This window comes from Ixodes scapularis, unplaced genomic scaffold (assembly GCF_016920785.2).
Source record: "Ixodes scapularis isolate PalLabHiFi unplaced genomic scaffold, ASM1692078v2 ptg001789l_1___fragment_2___debris__unscaffolded, whole genome shotgun sequence".
Lineage (NCBI taxonomy): Eukaryota > Metazoa > Arthropoda > Arachnida > Ixodida > Ixodidae > Ixodes > Ixodes scapularis.
The window spans coordinates 18,512-40,245 of record NW_024610191.1 but is presented as its reverse complement, the minus strand read 5'-3'; the positions used below and the strand labels follow the sequence as shown (position 1 = coordinate 40,245).

The 21,734-nt window shown below is 45.7% G+C and overlaps 1 protein-coding gene across 1 annotated transcript; it reads right to left on the bottom strand.

The window, feature by feature from the left end:
* Nucleotides 1-520: 520 nt before the first annotated feature.
* Nucleotides 521-2,013, bottom strand: LOC115312427. Its single transcript, XM_029971234.4, has one exon. It carries the CDS (start codon nt 1,296-1,298, stop codon nt 555-557), a length of 744 nt encoding a protein of 247 aa, XP_029827094.2. The 5' UTR covers nt 1,299-2,013; the 3' UTR covers nt 521-554.
* Between the last annotated feature and the right edge of the window lie 19,721 nt (nt 2,014-21,734).

Below are 21,734 nucleotides of genomic sequence, written 5' to 3'. Positions count from 1 at the left end.
TTGTTTCTTGCACGTTTTTCCAATAGGGTTGCGTCGAGCGCTTCTCGGGCCGCCTCTGTCTTGTGTATGGGTGCTTGGTCCAGTATGAGCAGTCTCCTCACGTCGTCGGCGTTCGGGCCCCAAACTCTCCTAGTCCACTCCAGTAGGACGGGAGAGGTCATCCAACCGTTCTTGGAAGTAACTCGCACATTTGCTGCAAGTACAACAAGTATAACATGAAATAACAGTTCGGGCCCCAAACGCACATTACACATGCTACGCCGATGAGTGAAGATATGCGAACTGCCCGATTTTATGGCCGAGCGCAGAAGCACGCGCAAGTGAGTAAGCTTCGGAAAGCCAGCAAGTCACGCGCCAACTGCTCGTGTGCTCAAGATGGCGCCGGCCAGAACGGCTACGCCATCTTTCGGAAATGGGGCGATACAAAACAAAACGGGCGTTTTGTCAATGGATGACGCAACAGTCGCTCAATTTGAAAAAAAAAATGCTGTCAGCCTTATTTTTACGTATTTTTAAGGCTTTGTTTCGACATTTATACCCTGAATGGTGATTAATTACAACATACCTGGAATCCTTAGAGAAAAGAGTACTCTGGGGGGAATCCGGCCGGTTGGCTCCTTCAGTACGATCAAAGCAGCTAGCTTGATGCCCGCTGCCGTCGCGCACAAGGCCACCGTCATCCCCCGCCGAGCACAGCCGGTGTTGGCGATGCGAATACTCGACTCGCCGACAGCATTGTTGGTTCTCGCAGCAGGGCAATCCATCCGGACCATAGTCTGATCCATGTTGGCTATGTTGTAGTCCGAGTAGTTGTGCTCCAGGCGCAGAGTTGACACAGCCTTTCGGAACACCGTAATTGCTTCAACGTAGTCGGCAGGCAGCTTCTGACTTTCGTTGGTCCCCACCCGCATAGACACATTAAATCGCTTCTTCCAGTTAGCTATGTACTGGCATGACGCTCGGAAGTTTCCTAGGCCCATCTGTTCTGCCAGTTTCCGCGCATGCTCTTGAAGCAGGCGATTGCTGACTGCTCGACCGGCGGATCTCTCAGTCTCCAGGAAGTCCATTAGTGCGTCGTCGATTTCTTCACTAAAAACGGGTCGTCCCCTACCTATTGCTCTCTTCAACTTGTTCGTTCCATGGCATTGTTGTAGAAGTACTTGATAGCTCGTATTCCATTCCCGTACACGCTTCCGGTCAACTTCGAAATGGCGCGCAGTCTTGCTCACGTTAGCTCCGTTCTTGCGGTGCCATTCCACGACTTCCACTTTCTTCTGGATGGTATAGCTGGACCTCATCCCGAGTATACACAAGAAACGTCTTCACAGTTTGCTGGTCGAAAGATCTTCTGGGGTTCTCAGGCGATCTGACGACAACCACTAAGTGACCTTCAACGCTTTCCTGATGTCATTCAATAAGTGACCTTGACCGATTTCCGGGTTCCTTCCGTTATCTTATCTCCCTTATTGTGTGTGGCCTCTTCTTTTTGTGAAGGGAATCCTAGGCTTTCCAAACCTTCTCCCCTACCCTCCGGCACCTTTCTCAACCTTCGGGCATCGCTATTTTTGGAAGGTGGGCGACCTATCAGTATTCGAGGGAAACACGTGTTCGAACATAAAAGCGGAGTGGGCGATCTATCGAGTGTGGGCGCTATTTCAGGATTTTACGGTAGTAGTAATTGTAATTGTAGTTAAACTAATTTTGGAGCAAAGTAATTCTAATTGCGATTAAATTACATTTTGAAAGTAATTTACCCATGTATGATCGAAACACGGGAAACAATTCCGAAACTCCTTCCGCCGAACTATGAGTCTCCTGTACTGCATTTGCACCTTTCTGGTTAATGATATCCCATTGAGTTAGTGTTTGTTTCTCAACAATAAAGTTGCATTGGACACCCCTGTGTTGGGTTTCTTTTTCATCAAATAAATTTCACGGACAAACGACAGTGCGACGTTCTTCTTCATCATTGGTGCCGGTACGCGTTTGAAGTTGGGATGAGCAACATTCATCTCGCTCTCGCGCCTTACAGGTACAGACATGAGCAGCTCTAGAGAAGGAGACAAATAATTTCCTTGCCTGAATATAATGTGAATTGCACCACATTATGTATAATACGCAGCATTCCGCTTCATTTTACCGATCACCGCAAAACTGCACAGAAACTGAGACCGTGCATCGGTTAGGCTTATGTCAACCTCACCGATCAGCTCAGCTGGACCTGGGCACGTGCCAGGGTTTAGAATGACAGTACAGTAAGTACATACCATACATTGAAACAAGACGAAATCTGGTTATATGCAGTAACAGTACCTAGAAAAAACAGAACTGACCGCATTCGCAAGGTTTACGACGAGGTTCACGCCGCCATCTGCAACCAACGACGAATCTGACGAATATTCGTCGCGGGAAGTTGAGAAATTTCCGAATCTGGGTGAATCCGAATCTCTGGTGATTCGTCCCATCACTAATATTTGAGAAGGTGAAAACACTACAATGCAAAATAATGTACGACGATGACGATGTGAAGTGTATCAAGGTTAAAGTGCAGCAGAGGGATCTCTGACAGCACAGTTGCTTCAGTGCACGTCCGTGATCAAACAAACAAACTGTCCGTAACAGTTGCAGCTAGAAACAGACGAGCGTACAACAGAAAATAAAGATTTGATTGGCAAACTTGCACCCAGAAAAAAAAAAAGATGAGTATCGACGGCGGCAGCCTCGAGCGAAGATACGTTGGCGTGACCGCTGGCTGCGAGTCGACAAAGCCGGGCTCCGCTCGTTATCTACTACATTTGGCATCTCAGACATTCAACCCAGAATGTTTGTTAGTGAGCTAGGGCGAGAATGACTAGGCAATCCTCATCCACCACATTGAGCATCTTGAGCGTTCGACCTAGAATGTTTGTTAGTGAGCTAGGGCGAGACTGACTAGGCAATCTTCATCCACTACATTCAGCATCTCGAGCATTCGACCTATGTTTGTTAAGGTCTGTTCACACGATTGCATCTTTTAGGCACGCAACAGTTTCGCAAAATGTGCTCGTTCACACGTACCGCTTCACGTGCAATAACAACACACACCGATGCACCACTTTGAGTGAGCTACGAATCAGATCGCTATTTATCTGGGGACCTGCTTCGCGCATTTTATGCAGTCAATTCATTTTATTTTTTTTTTTTCTCACGTACTGCACTACTTGGAGCGACCTCGCGTGTGCGCTAAGCCGATTGAGGCGGCAACCTGCACTTGCCAGACATGTGCCGGCGCCGAGCCCGTACGCAGCCAATTCATTGCCGAAGCTCCTATCAATGCACATGGTATTCATAGAAACGCTACGTGCCCACTCTGGTTGCTTCTCGGCGCCCATGTCTGCCCTGAGTTTACTGTGCCAACTGTTTCAGAGAGCGCACATGCTTTTACGTTCGCTTGTAAACAAAGCAAACTTGATTTCAGTTTACTCGATGGTCTCATATCCAGCGATATCGTCGCGACAATAACGCTATGAGCATTATTGTAATCTCGCCAACTCCCACTAATGGTCTTCGTCCATCGCTGGATTTTTTTCCGATATGCTACTCACTTTTCCTTCGGTGGTGCTTGACGTGCTTGCGGAAGCGCCGGCAGTATCCATCGTTCGCGTTTTCGGTTTTTTTTCGAATTTGGCTCCGCTACAACACCGGCAGTAAAGTGGTCTTCTCAAACAGCTCGCTCCCCCTCAAAGGCCACGTGAGAGCGTTTCTGAGCGGCCATTGGCGGTGCCCTCAGAGTGATTGACAGGACTCGGCACAGTTTCAGCAAAAGCTCGCTCCAGAAGCGAGGTGTGCGCGCAACTTTTTTTTAGATGCGCGCGTCCTTTTCGGACTCGTTCAAACGGCGCAACCATTTCGCGAAACTACATTTCGCGACACTAGATGCGCGAGAAAAATGCATCGTGTGAACGGGCCTTTAGTAAGCTAGGGCAAGACTGACTAGGCAATCCTCATCCACCACATTTGGCATCTCAGGCGTTCGACCTAAAATGTTTGTTTGTGAGCTAGGGCAAGACTGATTAGGCAATCCTCATCCACTACATTCGGCATCTCGAGCATTCAACCTATTTTTGTTAGTGAGCTAGGGCGAGTCTGACTAGGCAATCCTCATCCACTACATTCAGCATCTCGAGCGTTTGACGTAGAATGTTTAATAGTGAGCTAGGCAATGCTCATCCACTACATTCGGTATCTCGAGCATTCAACCTATGTTTGTTAGTGAGCTAGGGCGAGGCTGACTAGGCAATCCTCATCCACTACATTCGGCATCTCGAGCGTTCGACCTAGAATGTTTATTAGTGAGCTAGGGCAAGACTGACTAGGCAATCCTCATCCACCACATTCGGTATCTTAAGCATTCAACCTAGAATATTTGTTAGTGAGCTAGGGCAAGAATGATTAGGCAATCCTCATCCACTACTTTCGGCATCTTGAGCATTCAACCTATGTTTGTTAGTGAGCTAGGGAGAGTCTGACTAGGCAATCCTCATCCACTACATTCGGCATCTCGAGCGTTCGACCTAGAATGTTTATTAGCGAGCTAGGGCAAGGCTGACTAGGCAAACCTCAACCCCCACATTCGGTATCTCAAGCATTCAACCTAGAATATTTGTTAGTGAGCTAGGGCAAGACTGGTTAGGTAATCCTCATCCACTACATTCGGCATCTCGAGCGTTCGACCTAGAATGTTTATTAGCGAGCTAGGGCAAGACTGACTAGGCAATCCTCATCCCCCACATTCGGTATCTCAAGCATTCAACCTAGAATATTTGTTAGTGAGCTAGGGCAAGACTGCTTAGGTAATCCTCATCCACTACATTCGGCATCTCGAGCATTCAACCTATGTTTGTTAGTGAGCTAGGGCGAAATTGACTAGGCAATCCTCATCCACCACATTCGGCATCTTGAGCATTCGACCAAGAATGTTAGTTAGTGAGCTAGAGAGAGACTGACTATGCAATCCTTATCCACTACATTCGGCATTGAGGACCTTGCTTTCTCATGTGCCCTCATGTAACCAGTCACTGGCAGGATAGGGACGGAAGAGGATTCCTTTAGCTATCGGTGCGAGCTTCCGACTCTTGTTGCTTCAGGTTTGAGCGTGCACACACGGCCCAGGCACGGCTGAAGGAATACAGCCCACGGTGCGCTTACAGCTTTTTCAAGGCTCTCCGAGACAGGCTGCAGGAGGTGAGAATGTCTGCAGCCTCGAAGCTCTTGCTCTGATTCAACATCAGCTTGGCTGCCTTGCCTACGGCCCCGGACTTCTCTGAAAAGGCAGGATGCCAGATAGCCTTAGAAATGACGGGATCGCCAACGTGTCTGCCCACTGGGTGCTGCGCTTGGCCCGCGTTGTCTTGAAGCCCCCTTATGCAGCGGCCTAAAAATCACGTTGGAGCGCAAAAGCAAAAGTAAAATTTGGGTCTTTTATGTGCCAAACCAACAAGGGCATCTGGCACTCCCCCGGCGAAATACCAGGAAATAATTTCGACCACCTAAGGATCTTCCGAATGGCGGCCGAAATCTCGGTCCTCTGTATGGAGCAGGTACGTATACTATGCTCTCATGTTGTCAATCGATTCTAGTCACCTTTTACCAAGTCCTCTTAGACGCCGTCGACGTCTGAGGAAAACATTCAATTCATGTAGGAAATAGCGCAAAATTAAACTCGCACTGAAAATGTACGCACACCTATACAAATACCCTACTCGCCCAAGCATCCATCCTAAGAATATTCAACTTGATACAACTGAATTTATCGTGCTTGTATCAAGCGCAAGCCACACTGAAGTCATGAAATGGAATTCGGGCAGGGTGATGCTTTATCCCCATGTTCCAGCTGCCGGATAGCCAAGAAACATGCTTCTTGTGCAATACTGCTGAAGGAAGTCTGCCATTTGTATTAGGTCCTTATTTCATGCTGTTTTTGTTCCCACTCCACCCAATTTAAGGTATTAGGCACGTGCAAGGAGTGCCCACTCCACCCAATTTAAGGTATTAGGCACGTGCAAAGAGTGGATTCGAGTTCAAAGCGAATCAGAAGCTATTCAGTAGTTTTGGCCGAATATTTTTTAATTGAATATCAAACACTTCCTCCCACCTCTCACTACTGCACCATGCCTAATTAAAAACCTTGCTGAATTCATGATGGTTGTTCCCAAGCTTCCACTTGTCCATTTTTAAGTTGATTATAATTTAATTATATTTCTCGACTGTGGGCTCGAGGTCCAATGCCTACATTGGGATGACAAGTAAACGATGCGTTTGACACAAAACTAAAGCCATGAGATTCCCACCTATACCTTATTGAGGGGATTTATAAATAATTTTGCTATATAGAAATGTTTCTGTTCAGTCACAAATGATTAACCCAGGTTGTCATTCTTGCATCGCACAATGTCATTCTTACATCGTGTGATGGTGGTTGTGGCACTTGAACTGTGTAGACTTTGTCCTTCTGCGTTGGTGGTGATGACCTTGAGGCTAAATAAAGGAGTTAGCCGGGTGTGAGACGTCCTTCGGTTCCTTCCACGTTTTTAATGTTTCCCCAGTCTCAGGTCACTTCAACATGGCTACCACCCTGTTGGAAAATCTCGACGATGGAAAGATGACGGAAAGGCTCATACAAGCGTAACCGTAATATGGGACATCCTATACAAGCGAAAAAGGCGGCTCCAGTATAGTGGAATAAGGCGGAACGATACAGGTGGGCGGAACCATACAAGCATGTCGTATTATGGGACATCCTATACCAGCGTAGTGGATTAAGGCGGAACCATGTAGGCGGACGGAACCATACATGCATAACGTAATATGGGACATCCTATACCAGCAAAAAGGCGACACCAGCATGGTGGAGCCATATGGCTCCAGCATGTTGGTTGCGCCTTTTCACTGTTGTACAGGGCGATTTAGTTTTAAGCTTTACATATATGTTTAGAAAGGTCGTGAAAGCTAAATTAATGCGGTTTGTGCAGGCGAGTTATACGGCCAGGCGTACGTAGTATAGGGACCTAGTCGTAACGATCAGTCAGATAATTAAATACAATTTGTTAATCAACTTTTTAATTAGTGAAAATGAAAATATGGTTTCAATTAGAAACTTGCTGAGTCATTGAAAACTACAAAATCAAGTTTTTTTAGAAGGATATAATGCAGGGGTAGCGTTTTATGCGTTCTGTAAAAAGCTTTATTTGGATGAGTTTCTAGGTTTCAGTTTCTTATCAGAGCTCATCTCTGCGCCCACGGTCCTGTTCCCTAGGGGCTTAGACACGCAACACACGTGCGCCTTGCTTCCCTTCATCCTACGAGGGAGGCGAGGGGGCGGCTTCGCACTGCGGCCACCGGGCAGCTGGACCGCAGGTGCAAAGATGCGCTCTGGTAAGAAACCGAAGTCTGGAAACGCGTCCAAATTGACCATTTTTTTAGAACGCCATAAAATGCTACTCTTGTCTTATATCTTTACAAAGAAAATTGCTTTAGTGTGTTTTGATGATGCTTAGCAAGTTTCTAATTGGAACCATGGGTCTATTTTAACTGATTAAAAATTTCACGAACATACTATACTTAGAGAGAGGCTGAAGCAGTTTTCTATTTGAGAAAACACTTTTAAATCTTCTTCATTCGACCTCCAGAATCTCAAATATCAAAATTATTTGCTAATTTAATTAATCGAGGCTGCATAGTCATTTTTAAAGCGCTGTGAAAGCACTTCCCTAGAGAGCGACGTCACAAGAGCAGCTTTCAAAATCTTTGTTCACGCATCTTCAGCGCCTATCAAAGCTATGCACGCACATGCTATTTTTTAAAAGGGCAGAAAAATGTGTCACGACTGGTGCCAATGCCGGAGAATATACCTAGAAAACTTGCGATTGAACGAGCAGCCCTTAAGCGACACACGCTTGGCGGCCGAAAGGTCTTCTTATGATGTCACTGTTGGTAGGATATTTTTGTGTGTTTTCTCACGTTTAGTTATATCTTTGAGGAAAACGAACGGGATATTCAGATTCGCGGGATAAAACTACGCTAGAATGAACCTCCATCTAGTTTTCTGAAAGAAGTCTGGCACATCTCTGTAATAAGCCGACGGATCATTACAAATTAGCCTTTTATACTATGCCGCCCTGGTCATATAACTCACGTGCACAGACCGTGTAAATGTAGCTTTTACGGCTTTTTTAAAAAAAATCTGTAAAACAGAAAAAAACACTCTATAGAATGTCCCCCAATACAATACGATTGTATGGTTCCTTCCCCGCTTGCATTGTTCAAGAAAGACTTGTGGACATCCAGCATTTCATTGGAATGCTGGATGTCAGCGAGTCTCTACATCAGTGAGTGGTTTCAAACAAGCATGATGTTTGCACACCAGTAAGCTCTTATCCGAGGCTCACCAGGAGCACTAAGAGCAGAGGCGAAATGTCGTGACGTGGTAAATTTGGTTGCAGGTATTTATTTTTAGAAGAACTGCAAGCAGCAAAGCTTAACTTTGCTCAAAAGAAGATAATCAAAAATTCAATACTAAACAATGGTGTCCCTTGAGTTGTCAGACCAAACTCCCACTCTTGCCACTCAGGAGTTCTTAACTTGTGCGTAGAGGATCAGCACAACCCAGATTTGTGCTGCGAGCGCACCTGCAATATAAAAGTTCAATAAACATGAGATGAAATATGAGACGTTTACAATTCTCTGTAACGTGAAATTAGAGCACAGATCTTGAAGAGGAGGATGGGAGGGTATGCCCCTCCTCCCCTCGCCTCCTCCTCTTCTGCTCCCTCCCATTTAGCGGGAAAATTTCCCCACTAAATGTAGCTGGTTAAGTTTCCCCCTAAATTTAGCGCAGAAATTGATGTCACATGACCTCAACACAAATGCAGTTTTTCCGCTAAAAGTAGCGGGGAAAATGACGTCGCATGACCGTGTCACGTCATCCATAAAAAAATTCAGTTTCTCAGCTAGACTTAGCGGAAATATTAACGTCACATGACCACAACATTAATTCAATTTTCTGCCAAGTTTAGTTGGGCAGTTACGCCGACAGCGACGCCGCAAAACGCGGAAACGGGTGCTAAGAGCTGCGCTAAAAACTAAATGCATCAGGTGAAATAAAGTGAACATCAGAGATACTGTAAGAAAAAGAAGAGAATCTAAGATACCGTTCTCAGATCCTTCCTTTTGTCCGTTCTCAAATGTTTTGATTTCAAGAAATGTTTATCTCTTTATTCATACCCAGAGAACCCCTCCAAGTTTCAGCATGAATGCAATAAATCAATGCAGACTTGACCTTGTAAACTATAATCCACATGAAAATGAATGTTTGCCACATAGTCATGTATGAGTCAGTGGCTCAGATCTCTAAATACATTTGTATTGAGGAACATTCTTGAATAAAACTTCTGGGCTTCGAATTCAACAGTTTGTACTTCCATAAGGAACACTGTATGGCACTGATTTCTTTTTTTTTGTGACATCAGAAACAGCACAGCACTGTCATCCTCGCATACCTAACAAGAATTTGTATTTTTTTAGCATGGCATGTGTTATTCTAATGCTCATACAGCATCCTTTAACAACATTTCCTTTGTAGAGCTTTTTATTGGTTCCTATTTAGCTCGCACGACAGATTCAGTACCTTGAATTCTCACTCGCCATCAAGTTTTATATATTAATGTAATAGCGAAAGACAAGATGTATGGACTTGAGTACGGCTCAGCAAGCACAGATGTTGAGAAAAGTACTGAAGAAAACTCAAATGTCAAAATAAAAATAAGCTGGAATGTGGGTACAATTATGAACATGGTCATGAATACAGTTAGCAGATTCAATATGAAGAATGTGTGTCAGACGCACGCTCAAAGAAACCTGTTGCATCTATATTCATTCAAATTACTTTGCAGAACCCAGCGCTGCAGTCTCAGGTGGGAGTTCGCTGAATGAGTCTACTGAAAATGAGTGTAGACGGAAAAAGCAGTTTGATCTGCAATAATGAGCATTACATAAGTGACATGTCATTATTACTGTTACAGTGCCGAATGTTCCAAACTGTCAGTCGCATCATTCTGTGAGTTCCCTCCGTACATTACAGGGTTTGGCTCTCTCGAATGCTTTGCGAGAAAAATGATGAACTGGAAATATCTAGAGTAGTTCTAGAAAAACTATTTCCAGAATCTTATCTCAGCATCGCAAAGAATATAAAAAGTTTCTAAAGACAAGGTTAGTGCAGGAGTGGAATAAACTATATACTTTGTTTTTCGAAACCATCTTGCCGTAGTAAACGTATGAAGTTCCCCTAGGTAGAGCTAGTCATTACGGATGATTGTGCCCATTGCGTACCATAAAAATTTAATTTGCGACCTACAATATTTACAAACTCAATTAACTCTGAATAAGTGGACCACTTGGCATTAAAGATTGGCCTCACCATGACTGTCTGCCAACATCTACATAATAATTTTCATGAACCAATGTATTTCAAGAAAATATTTGGTACGAGCTGCTTAAAACACAATAGCACTTTTTCACAAGTGCTGACTACGTTAGAAAACATGATTGTGCTTTGAAGACGGGGACATAGGAAGGACAGACACCACAGAGTGCTAACTTTCAACTGATTTAATTCAAGAACCTCAGCGTAGAAAAACAATGCGTCACCGCACCACATCTCAACCAATCCGTGGCCCTGCCACGGACCGCAAGTACGCCAACTCCTTATCCGCCAAGTCAATTGACGAGACACTGACACAACACATGCCGGAACTATTTATAGCATCAGCCTCCATAATCTCTCTAACAGTCATATCTTTGTGCCTAGCAAGAACAGTAGACTGAGCAAATAATGGTTTGCACTCGCAGTCATGATCTGTCGTGTCACTGTCATGACTGCGGGTGCAAACCATTGTTTGCTTCGTCTACTGTTCTTGAGAGGCACAAAGATAGGACTGTTAGCGAGATTATGGAGGCTGACACTATAAATAGTTCCGGCACAAGTTGTGTCAGTGTGGCGTCAATTGACTTGGCGGATAAGGAGTTGGCGTACTTGCGGTCCGTGGCAGGGCCACGGATTGGTTGAGATGTGGTGTGGTGACACAGTCCGTTTCTACGCTGAGGTTCTTGAATTAAATCAGTTGAAAGTTAGCGCTCTGTTGTGTCTGTCCTTCCTATGTCCCCGTCTTCCAAGCACAATCATGTTTTCTACCACACTTTTTAACACTAATAGAAAGCCTGTAGTGGGCCACAACTTAAGCAGTTTTCACTTCATTATAAAGAGCAATCACACATATGTGAACCATGAATATAGGCCTGCACTAAATTTTTTTCTTAAGCTGAACGTGCTATGCTCTGTTTACTATATAAATCTTTGCAGAGCTGACAATGTGCATGTTCCTGTTTTTTTATATTTCACATGTCCCGACTGGTGGGTGTGGTAGGGACATAAGATTGATGACACCAACGAAACACAATGATTATTTTAAGAATTTGTTTGGGTCTAGCACGAGCAAGGCGATCTGCGGGAAGTTATTTCTGTGACACCGTCGAACCTACATCTGCGGGCTTTAAGTTCACATGATAATCATGTCTGCAGACTCCTTTTTGTAATTGGAATTTCATCCAACCCAAGATTTGAATATGTTTTTTTTTTTGCATTTTAGGCTTAGTAGTGCTTTTGCTGTTCTATTAATAGGTAAGAAAAATGCTTATTTCAAGTGGCATACCTAACACCTGGTGGCACGAGGACTCCCCTATCGTGACGCTGATCGAAAGTCACAGGCAGGGAGATACTGCGATGCTCTTGTTGCTGGGATTACCTCCCCCATGGTCCTGGCCAGACCACAGAAAAAGACTGAGTCCAAGCTTGTGGCCACTAGGATCTCCAGATCTTGAGGCACCCAAGTAGCTGAAAATAAAAACAAATCACAATCAATACTTGGCAGAGCTACATTAGAATGGCTAGCATATTCTTTCGTGATCAGCACATAGATCCTCTTATTTTAGTCATAGTCACCCACCAGGACAAGGCTACGTAGGCGTTAAAATGATGGGTACCGAATTTAGGCGAATGATCAAATGCATTCATTTAACCCCCTTTCGCCCCAACCTGAGAGACTTCTGTCAAATATTCACATTCAACTGTAAAGACTACAAATAAAACTACTACTGCAATGCAAAGCCGTATAGTGGGAGAGTTTAGCCAGCGGGTGTGGCAACGAAGTCGCCGGAGAGGAGGAAAGGGAGGAGAACGCCGAAGGAGGGATAGAGAAAGCAGCAAAGAGGCAAAGAGATGACCGCCATTTTGACGCAAAGCTGTCGGCACGGAGCACTGTTGAGGCTATAAGTCGTCTGCTACGGGCTTATTTATTTTTTTTTTGCCTAAATAAAAGTGCGTTCAAACATAGAGGAACTTCTTTCTTTAGGTTTTTAAGCCACCGAGGAATAACACTGTATCATTTTATTGCCAGAGCCTGCCAAATAAAAGGAAAGAACCGAAATTTGAATATCGATCCCATGCCGGGCGAATGAATGAAAATGGCGGCCCTCCCCGCTCAGCTGGGAGCAGCCTAGAGTTCACGCGCATGCGCTCACGCCTCTTGCTCTGTGCCGCGGGCTGATCAGCTCAGTCGGAAGGAAGACGTTACGGCAGCGAAATCATAGACTGCCAGACTCTCCCCATATATGGCTCTGCTGCAATGGAAAGATTTTCCTACCCTCGTGCTCAGCGAGTGTCGACTGTGGATACAACTCCAGTTCATACACTCGCTGAACATGAGGGTAGAGTGTACCAGCAGAGGGCAGGTGTCTGGATACAAAGAGTTTAGTTGGCACACCAAGAGGCTAACGAATAAGAATGGGTACTACTCTGAGCAAAATGCCAAAAAAGCGTGGATCTCGGCTTGACACTAACAGCGGCACACAGTATCTATTTTACTGACAAAGAGGTACTAAATCACTACTTTCAGCTACCTAACTAAACTAAATATTCTTCCCGGATTGCTTTTTAGGAAAGTCTCTAAATTTACAAGAACTAATAAGACAACGGCCAAAAAAAAAGCAATGGCAAAACCAGCAATCGAATTTGCCTGCTCTCCAGTAGCACGACATCTATGGCAGGCAGACCTGCAGATTGAGCAAGCAGTTTAAAAAACAGAGTATGTCCTATGTATAATTTTTTTTATGCTGCAAAGCAAGCGCTGGAAGGAGGTTTCACGACATTAACGAAATTTCTTGCAATCAGTTGAGAACAAATTACAGCAGTGAACTCCTTGCTCCTGGCATAACGTTTTAGTGTTGCCCATGGAAACTCACATAAATTTGTAAATAAAAACAAAAAAGACTAACCTTCATAAAAAAATCTAACTGTGGCAAAGAAAAGTTACCTTGAACAAAATATGTACAATACAGTTGTACAGCGTCCATTTGTGTGCTTAACCGATTTTGAGGCAAATCGGCGACAATGAAAAGAAGACGTTTGATTACAATTAAGGGAAAGACAGAAAGGATGCATACCTACAACAAAAAAAAATTTAGAACGACCACGGGCAGGAAACTCTGGTGAGGCTCTCGGAGCGACTCCCTGATATGGGCCTGCGCAGACCAGAGAACAAGATCGGTCAGAGCTTGCAGCCGTAAGGTGCTTCATACCATGAAGTTACAGAAGCGGGTGCAATTGGATGCAAAGTGCATTTCATTTCTCTGAAAAACGAAGAGTTTAATAGCTCGCATGCATTTATAAGGTGATACAGTCATGAATGCACAGACTTTTCAATGCAGCGCTATATCACCAACTTGTTAACCATGCCGGAAAACACTAAAAACTGAGAGCATTATTTTAAAGTATCTCAGCTTAAGGTTAACCACGACAGAAGCTTCAAGCCATCCTTGCAAATTCAGTGCACAAAGCAAGCCATGTGACCTTCTAGTTGGATGCCATGGTACGTCTAACTTATAATCATGTGTCATGCTGTTTTAGCTGCAATGGCTTGTAGTGTCAAAAGTGGTCCAGCCTAAAGAGACTAAAGGTATAGACGTTTATGAGTGGGGCCCTCACCTAGTCTGCAGCTACATTGCGAAATAGGACGTTCCAACCGGGATGTTTGCTGCCTGTAACCACACGATGAGCTTGTGCCCAGCGATTGTTCCGAGCTGAATAGATATCCTCGACAGTGCCATTATTTGACAAGCATTTCTATGAATGTTAAACATGATTGACTTACAGAGAGAAACCACCTCAACGACTAATGACTTGGGATACCTAACTGAATACTGATATATCAACTAAATGCAGAACAATTACCTGGCAAGCATTAAATTTTTCAAGAGGCTGGGTCGACTCTACATTAAGTTGAAGGAGTCGATGCGTAATAGGACAATACAAACAAAAATATGCCTTAGAATTCCTTTTGCACCCCCAAAATAATGTGTTTTTGAAGGTAAGGTACACAATGTTCTTGATTTAGAAAGTGCCTCAGCTGTACAAATGCATATGCAATAAGGGCACTTGCCAAGCTTATTCTACTCAGCTCTGTGCAGGTTAAGCTAAGTTAGACTATAGAAGTACACGCTCACTGACACCATCAGAAAGGCAGGGAGAAGTCTCCGTTGTTCCACCTCCAGCCCGTCTGCTACCTTCGATGACATTTCAGCGCCTGATGAGCCTGGAGCGAGCACATCTGTCCAAAGCGGGGTGAAAAGCACAAGCACGTGCTGGAGGACGCCCAGCCATTCTCTTTTTGTCATCGGCTATACTACATATTTTTAGTAAGACATATTTTTAAGTGAGGAAAAGTACTGCAAATATGCAGTCCACCTTAAAGATAACAACAGTTGCCATTCACCATTTTCCAAATAAGTGCTCCCACCTATCGTAACATCTACACATTTGGTATGTGAGTAAGTTCAGCACTGAGAGGCTAGAAAACGAAGCACTCACAAGGCTTGTCTGGCCCTTCCAACCATGCGGGTACATTCGTTGCTAGTTCCCGATTTGTAGACAAAATGATTTAGAATGAGCAAATCTTGTCTACGCCCGAGGTAGAACATTGAATTGCGATTCCCCCATATTGTGCGAACCATCCTTCAAACTGCGGTACCACCTGCAAATGAACTATGTTGTGCTGCGGCACGCGTCCATGCTGAGTGCTTCAGAGGAAAACCACTGCTCCTGTTGAAGACGACATCCCACAGTGTACAGGCAACAAAGTTTAACGAACTAAAACAAAATTGATATCATTCAATAGACACAGATAGGCTCACAAAGTGTCGACACCATGATTGTTGTTGGTTTTACTCTTGCATACAAACAAAAGTGACTTCCTCTCTCCTCCGATGTACAGTAAAACCCCCTTATCTTGTTGGCCCCTATTTCTTCTCGAATCGGTCACAGAGGACATAATCGCAGCCACTGAATTCCGCAAAATTACAGGCCACGAAAATTAAAGGGTCGCCAACATTAAGGGGTTTACTGTTCTTCTGAGTGTCACATGATGTTAACATTTCAAGGAGGCTGAAGGTATTGCTTTAAGAAAAAATTGACCCATGAAAAAAAATGCCCTTCTCCAGGTTAGGCACACCGAGGTTCTTTGGCACTACCTATAAGGCGGCAAGTTTGTTTCGGCAGAGCTTTTGGTAAAACGGAGTCACAAAAGCAGCTATACTTCACGTCAACTATTTTGTGCTGCATTATTAAGCTAGAGTAAATTCCACAGTGTTTCGTCACAGCGCTGTTTGTTGCGAGAGCATATGTGGTTAATTGCTGCATCCCATTTGCATGATCTAGAGACACTAGCGCTGACAGAGTTGGAGCACTCCAAATATTAACAGCCGACTGTAGAAGCATTGAGAGATGCACACATGCGAACTGTGCATTACTTAAAGGTGGATACGAGCAAAGGTAAAAAACAATATCTATACTTACGGCGGCCATACTTGCCTTTCCCAAGCACGACCACTTTTCCCTCGGTAGCACCATCCAGTAAGAAGCACCAGCAACACGCCCATGAGACGCCGCTGACTCCTGGATTGAATGACGACCCGCCTGAGGTCTTGGAAGGAGATCCGGAACACTGCTTTAGGTCAGATGTTGTATCTGGTGGGGCAGGGACTAAAAGTAAAAATTAACAAATTTATCTGAAGCGCTACATTCCTATAGGATGGCAGTATTTCTTTTAGGCCAGTGATGCGCTTTAATCATACACAAATGGTTGGTTTATATGATGAACCAGCAGCCCCTATTTTGCTTAAGTGTAACGCAGTGTCTAACGTTACGTCCGGCGGAACCCGAAATAAAAATTAAAGTTACGCCCAACGTAACTGTCAAGCATTCGAGTTATGTCAGACGTAACCCAAAATAAAAATTAAAGTTAACATATTTACTCGAAAATAGGTCGAAGCCTATTTGTTGGACCCACCGAAAATAAAAAAATAAATAGTTCAAATATATGTCGACCTTTTTTTTTATTTTTAAAAACGGGGGGAATTTTGGGCAAAAGAAACAAACCTTTATTTACATCACTCTCAGCTAAATCACGGGGCGATGCCAAAAACTTAATCACCGTCAGAACTTCTGGACATGTCATCGTCGTCCGAAGCTTCGTCAGCTCGGTAGACATCCTCGCAAATTCGCAACAATACTTCACTGACACCGTGGTAAAATGACGACAAGGAGAAACGAAACAAGGTGCGAAGCGACGGAAGACAAACTACAAAGACGCAAGCAAAGCCGCCGTGTCGCCATGAGCAACACGCGAGCCGAGCCGCCTCAAACAACAAACAAAAGTAACTTCTTTTTTTTTTTTTTTTGTGCGCGTTTGCGAGGATGGAGGGCATAGTGCATGGCGCATCGCGTTTCTTTCCTTCCCCGTTGCCCAGCAAGGGGAACGGTAGTGGCTAGAGGCGCGATCGCGAAGCCAGGCGCCCGAGAGGCGCGCGATAGCGGCACCCGCCACCGCGGTTGTTTTCGTGCACCAAAAGCGTTTTGAAACAAGAAGCGGCGCGGCTCTACGGCAACTCCGGCTCGGTGACTCGATAGCTCCATGCCTCCGGTAGGGTCGCAAAATTTGGTCGCGAATGTAGGTCAAAAGTCTTTAATCGCAATTTCCGAAAAAAAAAATATGGTCGATTTATACTTGAATGAACACGGTAGTCAGCCGCGCGACGAGACACACATTATGAAAGCGATTGGTGCGAGCGACCAAGGCGATGAGCGACGTTTTGAGCAGCCCAAGAACCGAGCGGCGCAAGCAGCGAGAGTGAGAAATCTTCGTCGCTCGGCGCCGGCACTCGTAGCTTCTCGCCGTCGCTCGTCTCGTTGATCGCTATATTGCTTACATGCCGTTCAGAAAGTTCAGAAAGGCGCTCTAAGTGCTTACCATTGCATTGGGACCAGCCTCGCATCCAACCGTAACCAGTCTCGACTTTTTTTTAAAGCCGCCGAGGTAGAAGTTAACATCGTACATGCATCGTTTTCAAGCATGGCTCCTCGTTCATTGCTCGATTTATATTTTCCGTAAATGACAAACCGCAATGAAGCACAATTATTCTAGTTCAAAATTGTTACGAACACTTGGCACGCATGCTTACACTGTAGCGCACCTAACGTAATTTAAAAGTAGAACGAAAACGGGACGAGATTCGCTTACCGCTTCACGGAGACAGACGTCTTCGGATCCTAGGCCTCACGGCCGAACTGGGAAGTCGCCTGCGGTCCGGCGATCGGACGAGTCGAGCCGGCCTGACACAGGTTGACCACGCCTGGTTGAACTATGAGAGGCGCCGTCGAGTTGAGAGCCAGAGACGCAGTAGAAACGGACCGTAAAACATCTGTCCCCCAAAACGCAGAACGAGCCAGCGATGCCAATCCGCCAAAACCACTACGTCGCCATCTCCGCGACGACCGGAAGCGTGGAAGCCGGGAAGTCAGAAAAGGCGCGACAGCGGAAGCCACTGGGCGGAAGCTTTACGTTTCGGTTTCGCTTTTCTCCGACGCCGGGTTTGCGGCTGGTAGCGACGACGCGAGGGTCCACGAAAAGACGCCGAGTTGGCCGAGTACGAGTCACGGCCCACGATACGAGCAACGGGCCGTTTGCCGCTGTCGACCGGCGATGCGGTATCCGCGGCTTGGTGTCACGATCGGTTTGTTGCCGTGCACGCTGACTCAAAGCTCGAAGTTACGCAGTTCCGTTCCGGCACCAGCCGCACCACGTTTTCCGGTGCATCGCACGTGGAGGCCTTTCGACGCATTTAGTAACCGTAAAGATGGTGCCCGCTGTCTTCGGTGCTGTAGAAGAAGTTGCGAGACGGAAGAAGCATCGAAACCAAGGCGTTTAGGACTCCAGGCCGGGCCGCCGGTTCACTCTGAACGAGAGGCGACATGTGTGCGCACGCTTTGAGGAAGCCTCCGCGTTTCGCCGCGCCAGCACTCGCCGATCGCGACCGTACCCCGAGTCCGAGAGGCTCTTGCGCAGCCGGGAACGGCACCGAGGTAGGAGCTGCTCGTTCTGCGCTACCATGCAGTGCTCAACAGTGCTCGGGGCTCTCGGTGTCGTTCGTGCTTGCACCGATGTCTTTGTGACCCCTTCGGACACGCAAGTCGTACTTCGCAAAGGTTTGGACGGGGCCGCCCACACCGAGCAGCTCCGCTATATTCCGCTTAGTTATGATCACAATAAAAGCTTGCGTTTGTTCTCGGGAAAAAAATTGCGGGACCGCTCTTCGCGCCGCCGACGAGATTGGCCGCCTCCATGTTCTCATCTGTTCACTCGCTCCCGCAGCGAGCGCCTTCCGATAATCCTCCCCGTTCCAAAATGCGATGCGATCTCCGTTTACATGGGCTGCTGAATGAATGCGCACTCGACATCTCGGTCCACCTATGTCTAGCAACTTTAATGCGATGCGCTTTGCGCATTATGCCGTTTACATGACCGCATATGGAATGCGGCAACTGGATTCAATACGACTAAGTCGCATTCATGTAAACGCGGCTTATGTTCTTTTTCGACATGTATGGTGTATGTAACGATACCGGTGATAAACGATGGACGTTATGTTGGAAGATGGCGGTCGTCTTTCTGCATGTATGATTTGGATATAACGGTTGTGGTGTGGTATAAGCGTTTTTTGTTGGAAAGATGGAGGTCGCCTACGTCATCGGCCGCAAAATCATACCAGCACACCGAATCATATCGGCAAACAAACTGGCTGCCAGTATAGACAGACCCGGAGCCATAGCGGTGCCGGTATCTCCAGTTATGCAGAAAGCCGAACCAAACTAGCTGCATACATAATAACAAGACATTATGGTGGTGTCATACCCGAACTGTACAACCAGCAGGTTTGTTTCTTGTACGTTTTTCCAATAGGGCACGAAGGGCTTCTCTGTCTACTCCCGTATACTCCCACGTATCAGCCGGTTTAATTTTAAAAATATAACATGCACTAAGTTTTCGTGTATTCTAAAGCACACCAGAAGTGTGCCTGCACTATCCCGATTCGAAACCGTGCTTTCTCCCCAAGCATGCGGCTGCAATATGTGCATTTTTCAGTTCTGACTGCAGCATTTTAACCCGTCAAGTGTGCATCTTACCGAGCACAGGTGCACTGTAAGGAACCAACACTCGTGAAAACCAGCTCTGCTCGTGTCGCTTCTTCATAGTGCATGGGGGTAAGCTGCAGCTAAATACAACTATCACAGGTCACCCAATTTCTCTCAAAGCAAAAGCCAAACAGCGTATCATTTAAAACTACTATTAAAAAGTTTCAATTGTACTTTTTTACCAGGGCATGGTAAAAAAAGCTAAAAGACGCACCTGAACTTGTTACACCACCATCTTTGCGCACAATAAAGTCCATCTGCTATGGTCAGCGTCACAATGTCAACAGAGTGTATGATGAATGGATGCAAACGTGACCGCAGTCTGAAGCCAGCAAGAGATGGCACCATTTTCAGAATGCAGTCTGCTGGCGGCAACACTAGCTTGGGAATCCAAATGAGCCTTCTAAACAAACCACGCAACTTGTAGTTACACCTTGCTCCGCTCTGCTCGAGCAAAAATTATAGTTTAATCTCGTTAATTCAAACTCAAGGGGGATAAAAAAATTTGTTTGAATAAAGCAAAGTTTGAATTACCGGGCGTTTCCTCCCATAGAGACGCATAGGATGGGACCTGCATGTTAGTTTGAATTAAGAGATTTGGAATTAACGAGATTCCAACCTCGGGCCCGAGCTTGCACCAAGGCTCGTTGGAACCGCCAAAAGCTTGCCAGGCCACCGCTTCCCAGTCTCGGCATCGATCCCCGCACAGGACCATTCGGCTTTGGCTGGCGGTGCTGAGTTTACTTCAGCAGACGGTATTTGGAAAATGGTGTCAGTCGTTTGCTGGCGTCAGACTCGGCATTTGTGGTTCTGTCCATTCGGAGGAGGTTTTGTTGCCATGGTAGCAGAGAGCGCAGCAAGTATCGTGCGGAAGGAGAGGTTGCACCGGCAAGGTTCTGGCTCTTTTGCCATGCTTTTCAATGGGCGGAATGTGAATGAAAAGAGAAATCTAAACCATGAGACACGGAGAAACAAAAACAAAAAAGAAACAAGATGAAATGAGGACTTCGATACAGCAGATTTTCTTTTGTGTCTAATATTTTGACGAGTCCCGTATGAAAAGCATGTTTCTAGCTCAACTATACGGACACAATCTATTGCAGCAAGATGAAGCTACTGACGTGCAGCAATTTGTTTAATTTACGCGAGTGCTGGACCTTTTACACTCCTGTCGTGACACTCGGTCGTAGCCAGCGACAATCTGGGGCAACGTCAGGTATCCATTACAATGCCCTCAAACATTCGTAGCACTATATGTAGATAGCATTAGGCAAATTACGTGTCAGACATTTAAAACTTCCAGCTTTTCCACTCTGGTGAAGAAGGAAGAAGAGCGAAGCTTCTGTTCTCGGCGGTGGCTTTCCAGGCGAGCGATCTGCTCTTCCTTCACAGGGCAATCTGAAGCGCTCGACGCGGTGCAACTTTAGGCGCAGCCTCGCGGCGGTTGCGGAACCATTCGCGCTGCTGCGCAAATCGCCGCTCGTCCCGCTCTTCTGAAAAAAAGTTGCCGCCATCTATGAGCGACGGCGGCAACCAGAGTGTTGTGTGGACCACTAGTGTCGACATTTGTTTGGTACCGGACACGATCCTGGGGAAACTAGCCCTTAGAGGGGCCCTCCGGAGCTTTCTGCGACCGTCTGTTTATGTTGTTATATTGCGTAGGTTAATATGTATACAAAGTTTTAAATTACAAAACCGTTTATTAAGCAGATGGCAGAAGAAATATATCGGGACTATTTTCTCTTAGAAGACAATCCCCCATTCCCTGCCCACCGCTAAAACTTGACCAATGGAAATGCTGCATCTCGCGGTGAATGCGAACGTTGTTATTGCAACACTTTTTAAGCTCGCTGTAAATTAGAGTTTGAGAAAAACGTAAACTGATTGTAGTGCGGGAAACATAGTCCGCATTATCGCTCCAAAACTAGCGAACTATGTTTTCTCCCCGCAAGCCTGTTGCTAGGGGGTGATGCGTCGGCGCATCTGCTTGTCTGCTTCCCGGGGCGTCTGCAGGCGTGCGTTTGCGGGACACGTGTTCCTTCTTCCCGTGGATCCCGACTCCGAAGCCAGCTTTGCAATCATTCCACGTCAACGAGTCAAACTTTTACTTGTCATCTGT

Bases quoted from the DNA above. Each gene is read 5' to 3' on its own strand.
- LOC115312427 (XM_029971234.4), bottom strand. From the start codon at position 1,298: ATGAGGTCCAGCTATACCATCCAGAAGAAAGTGGAAGTCGTGGAATGG.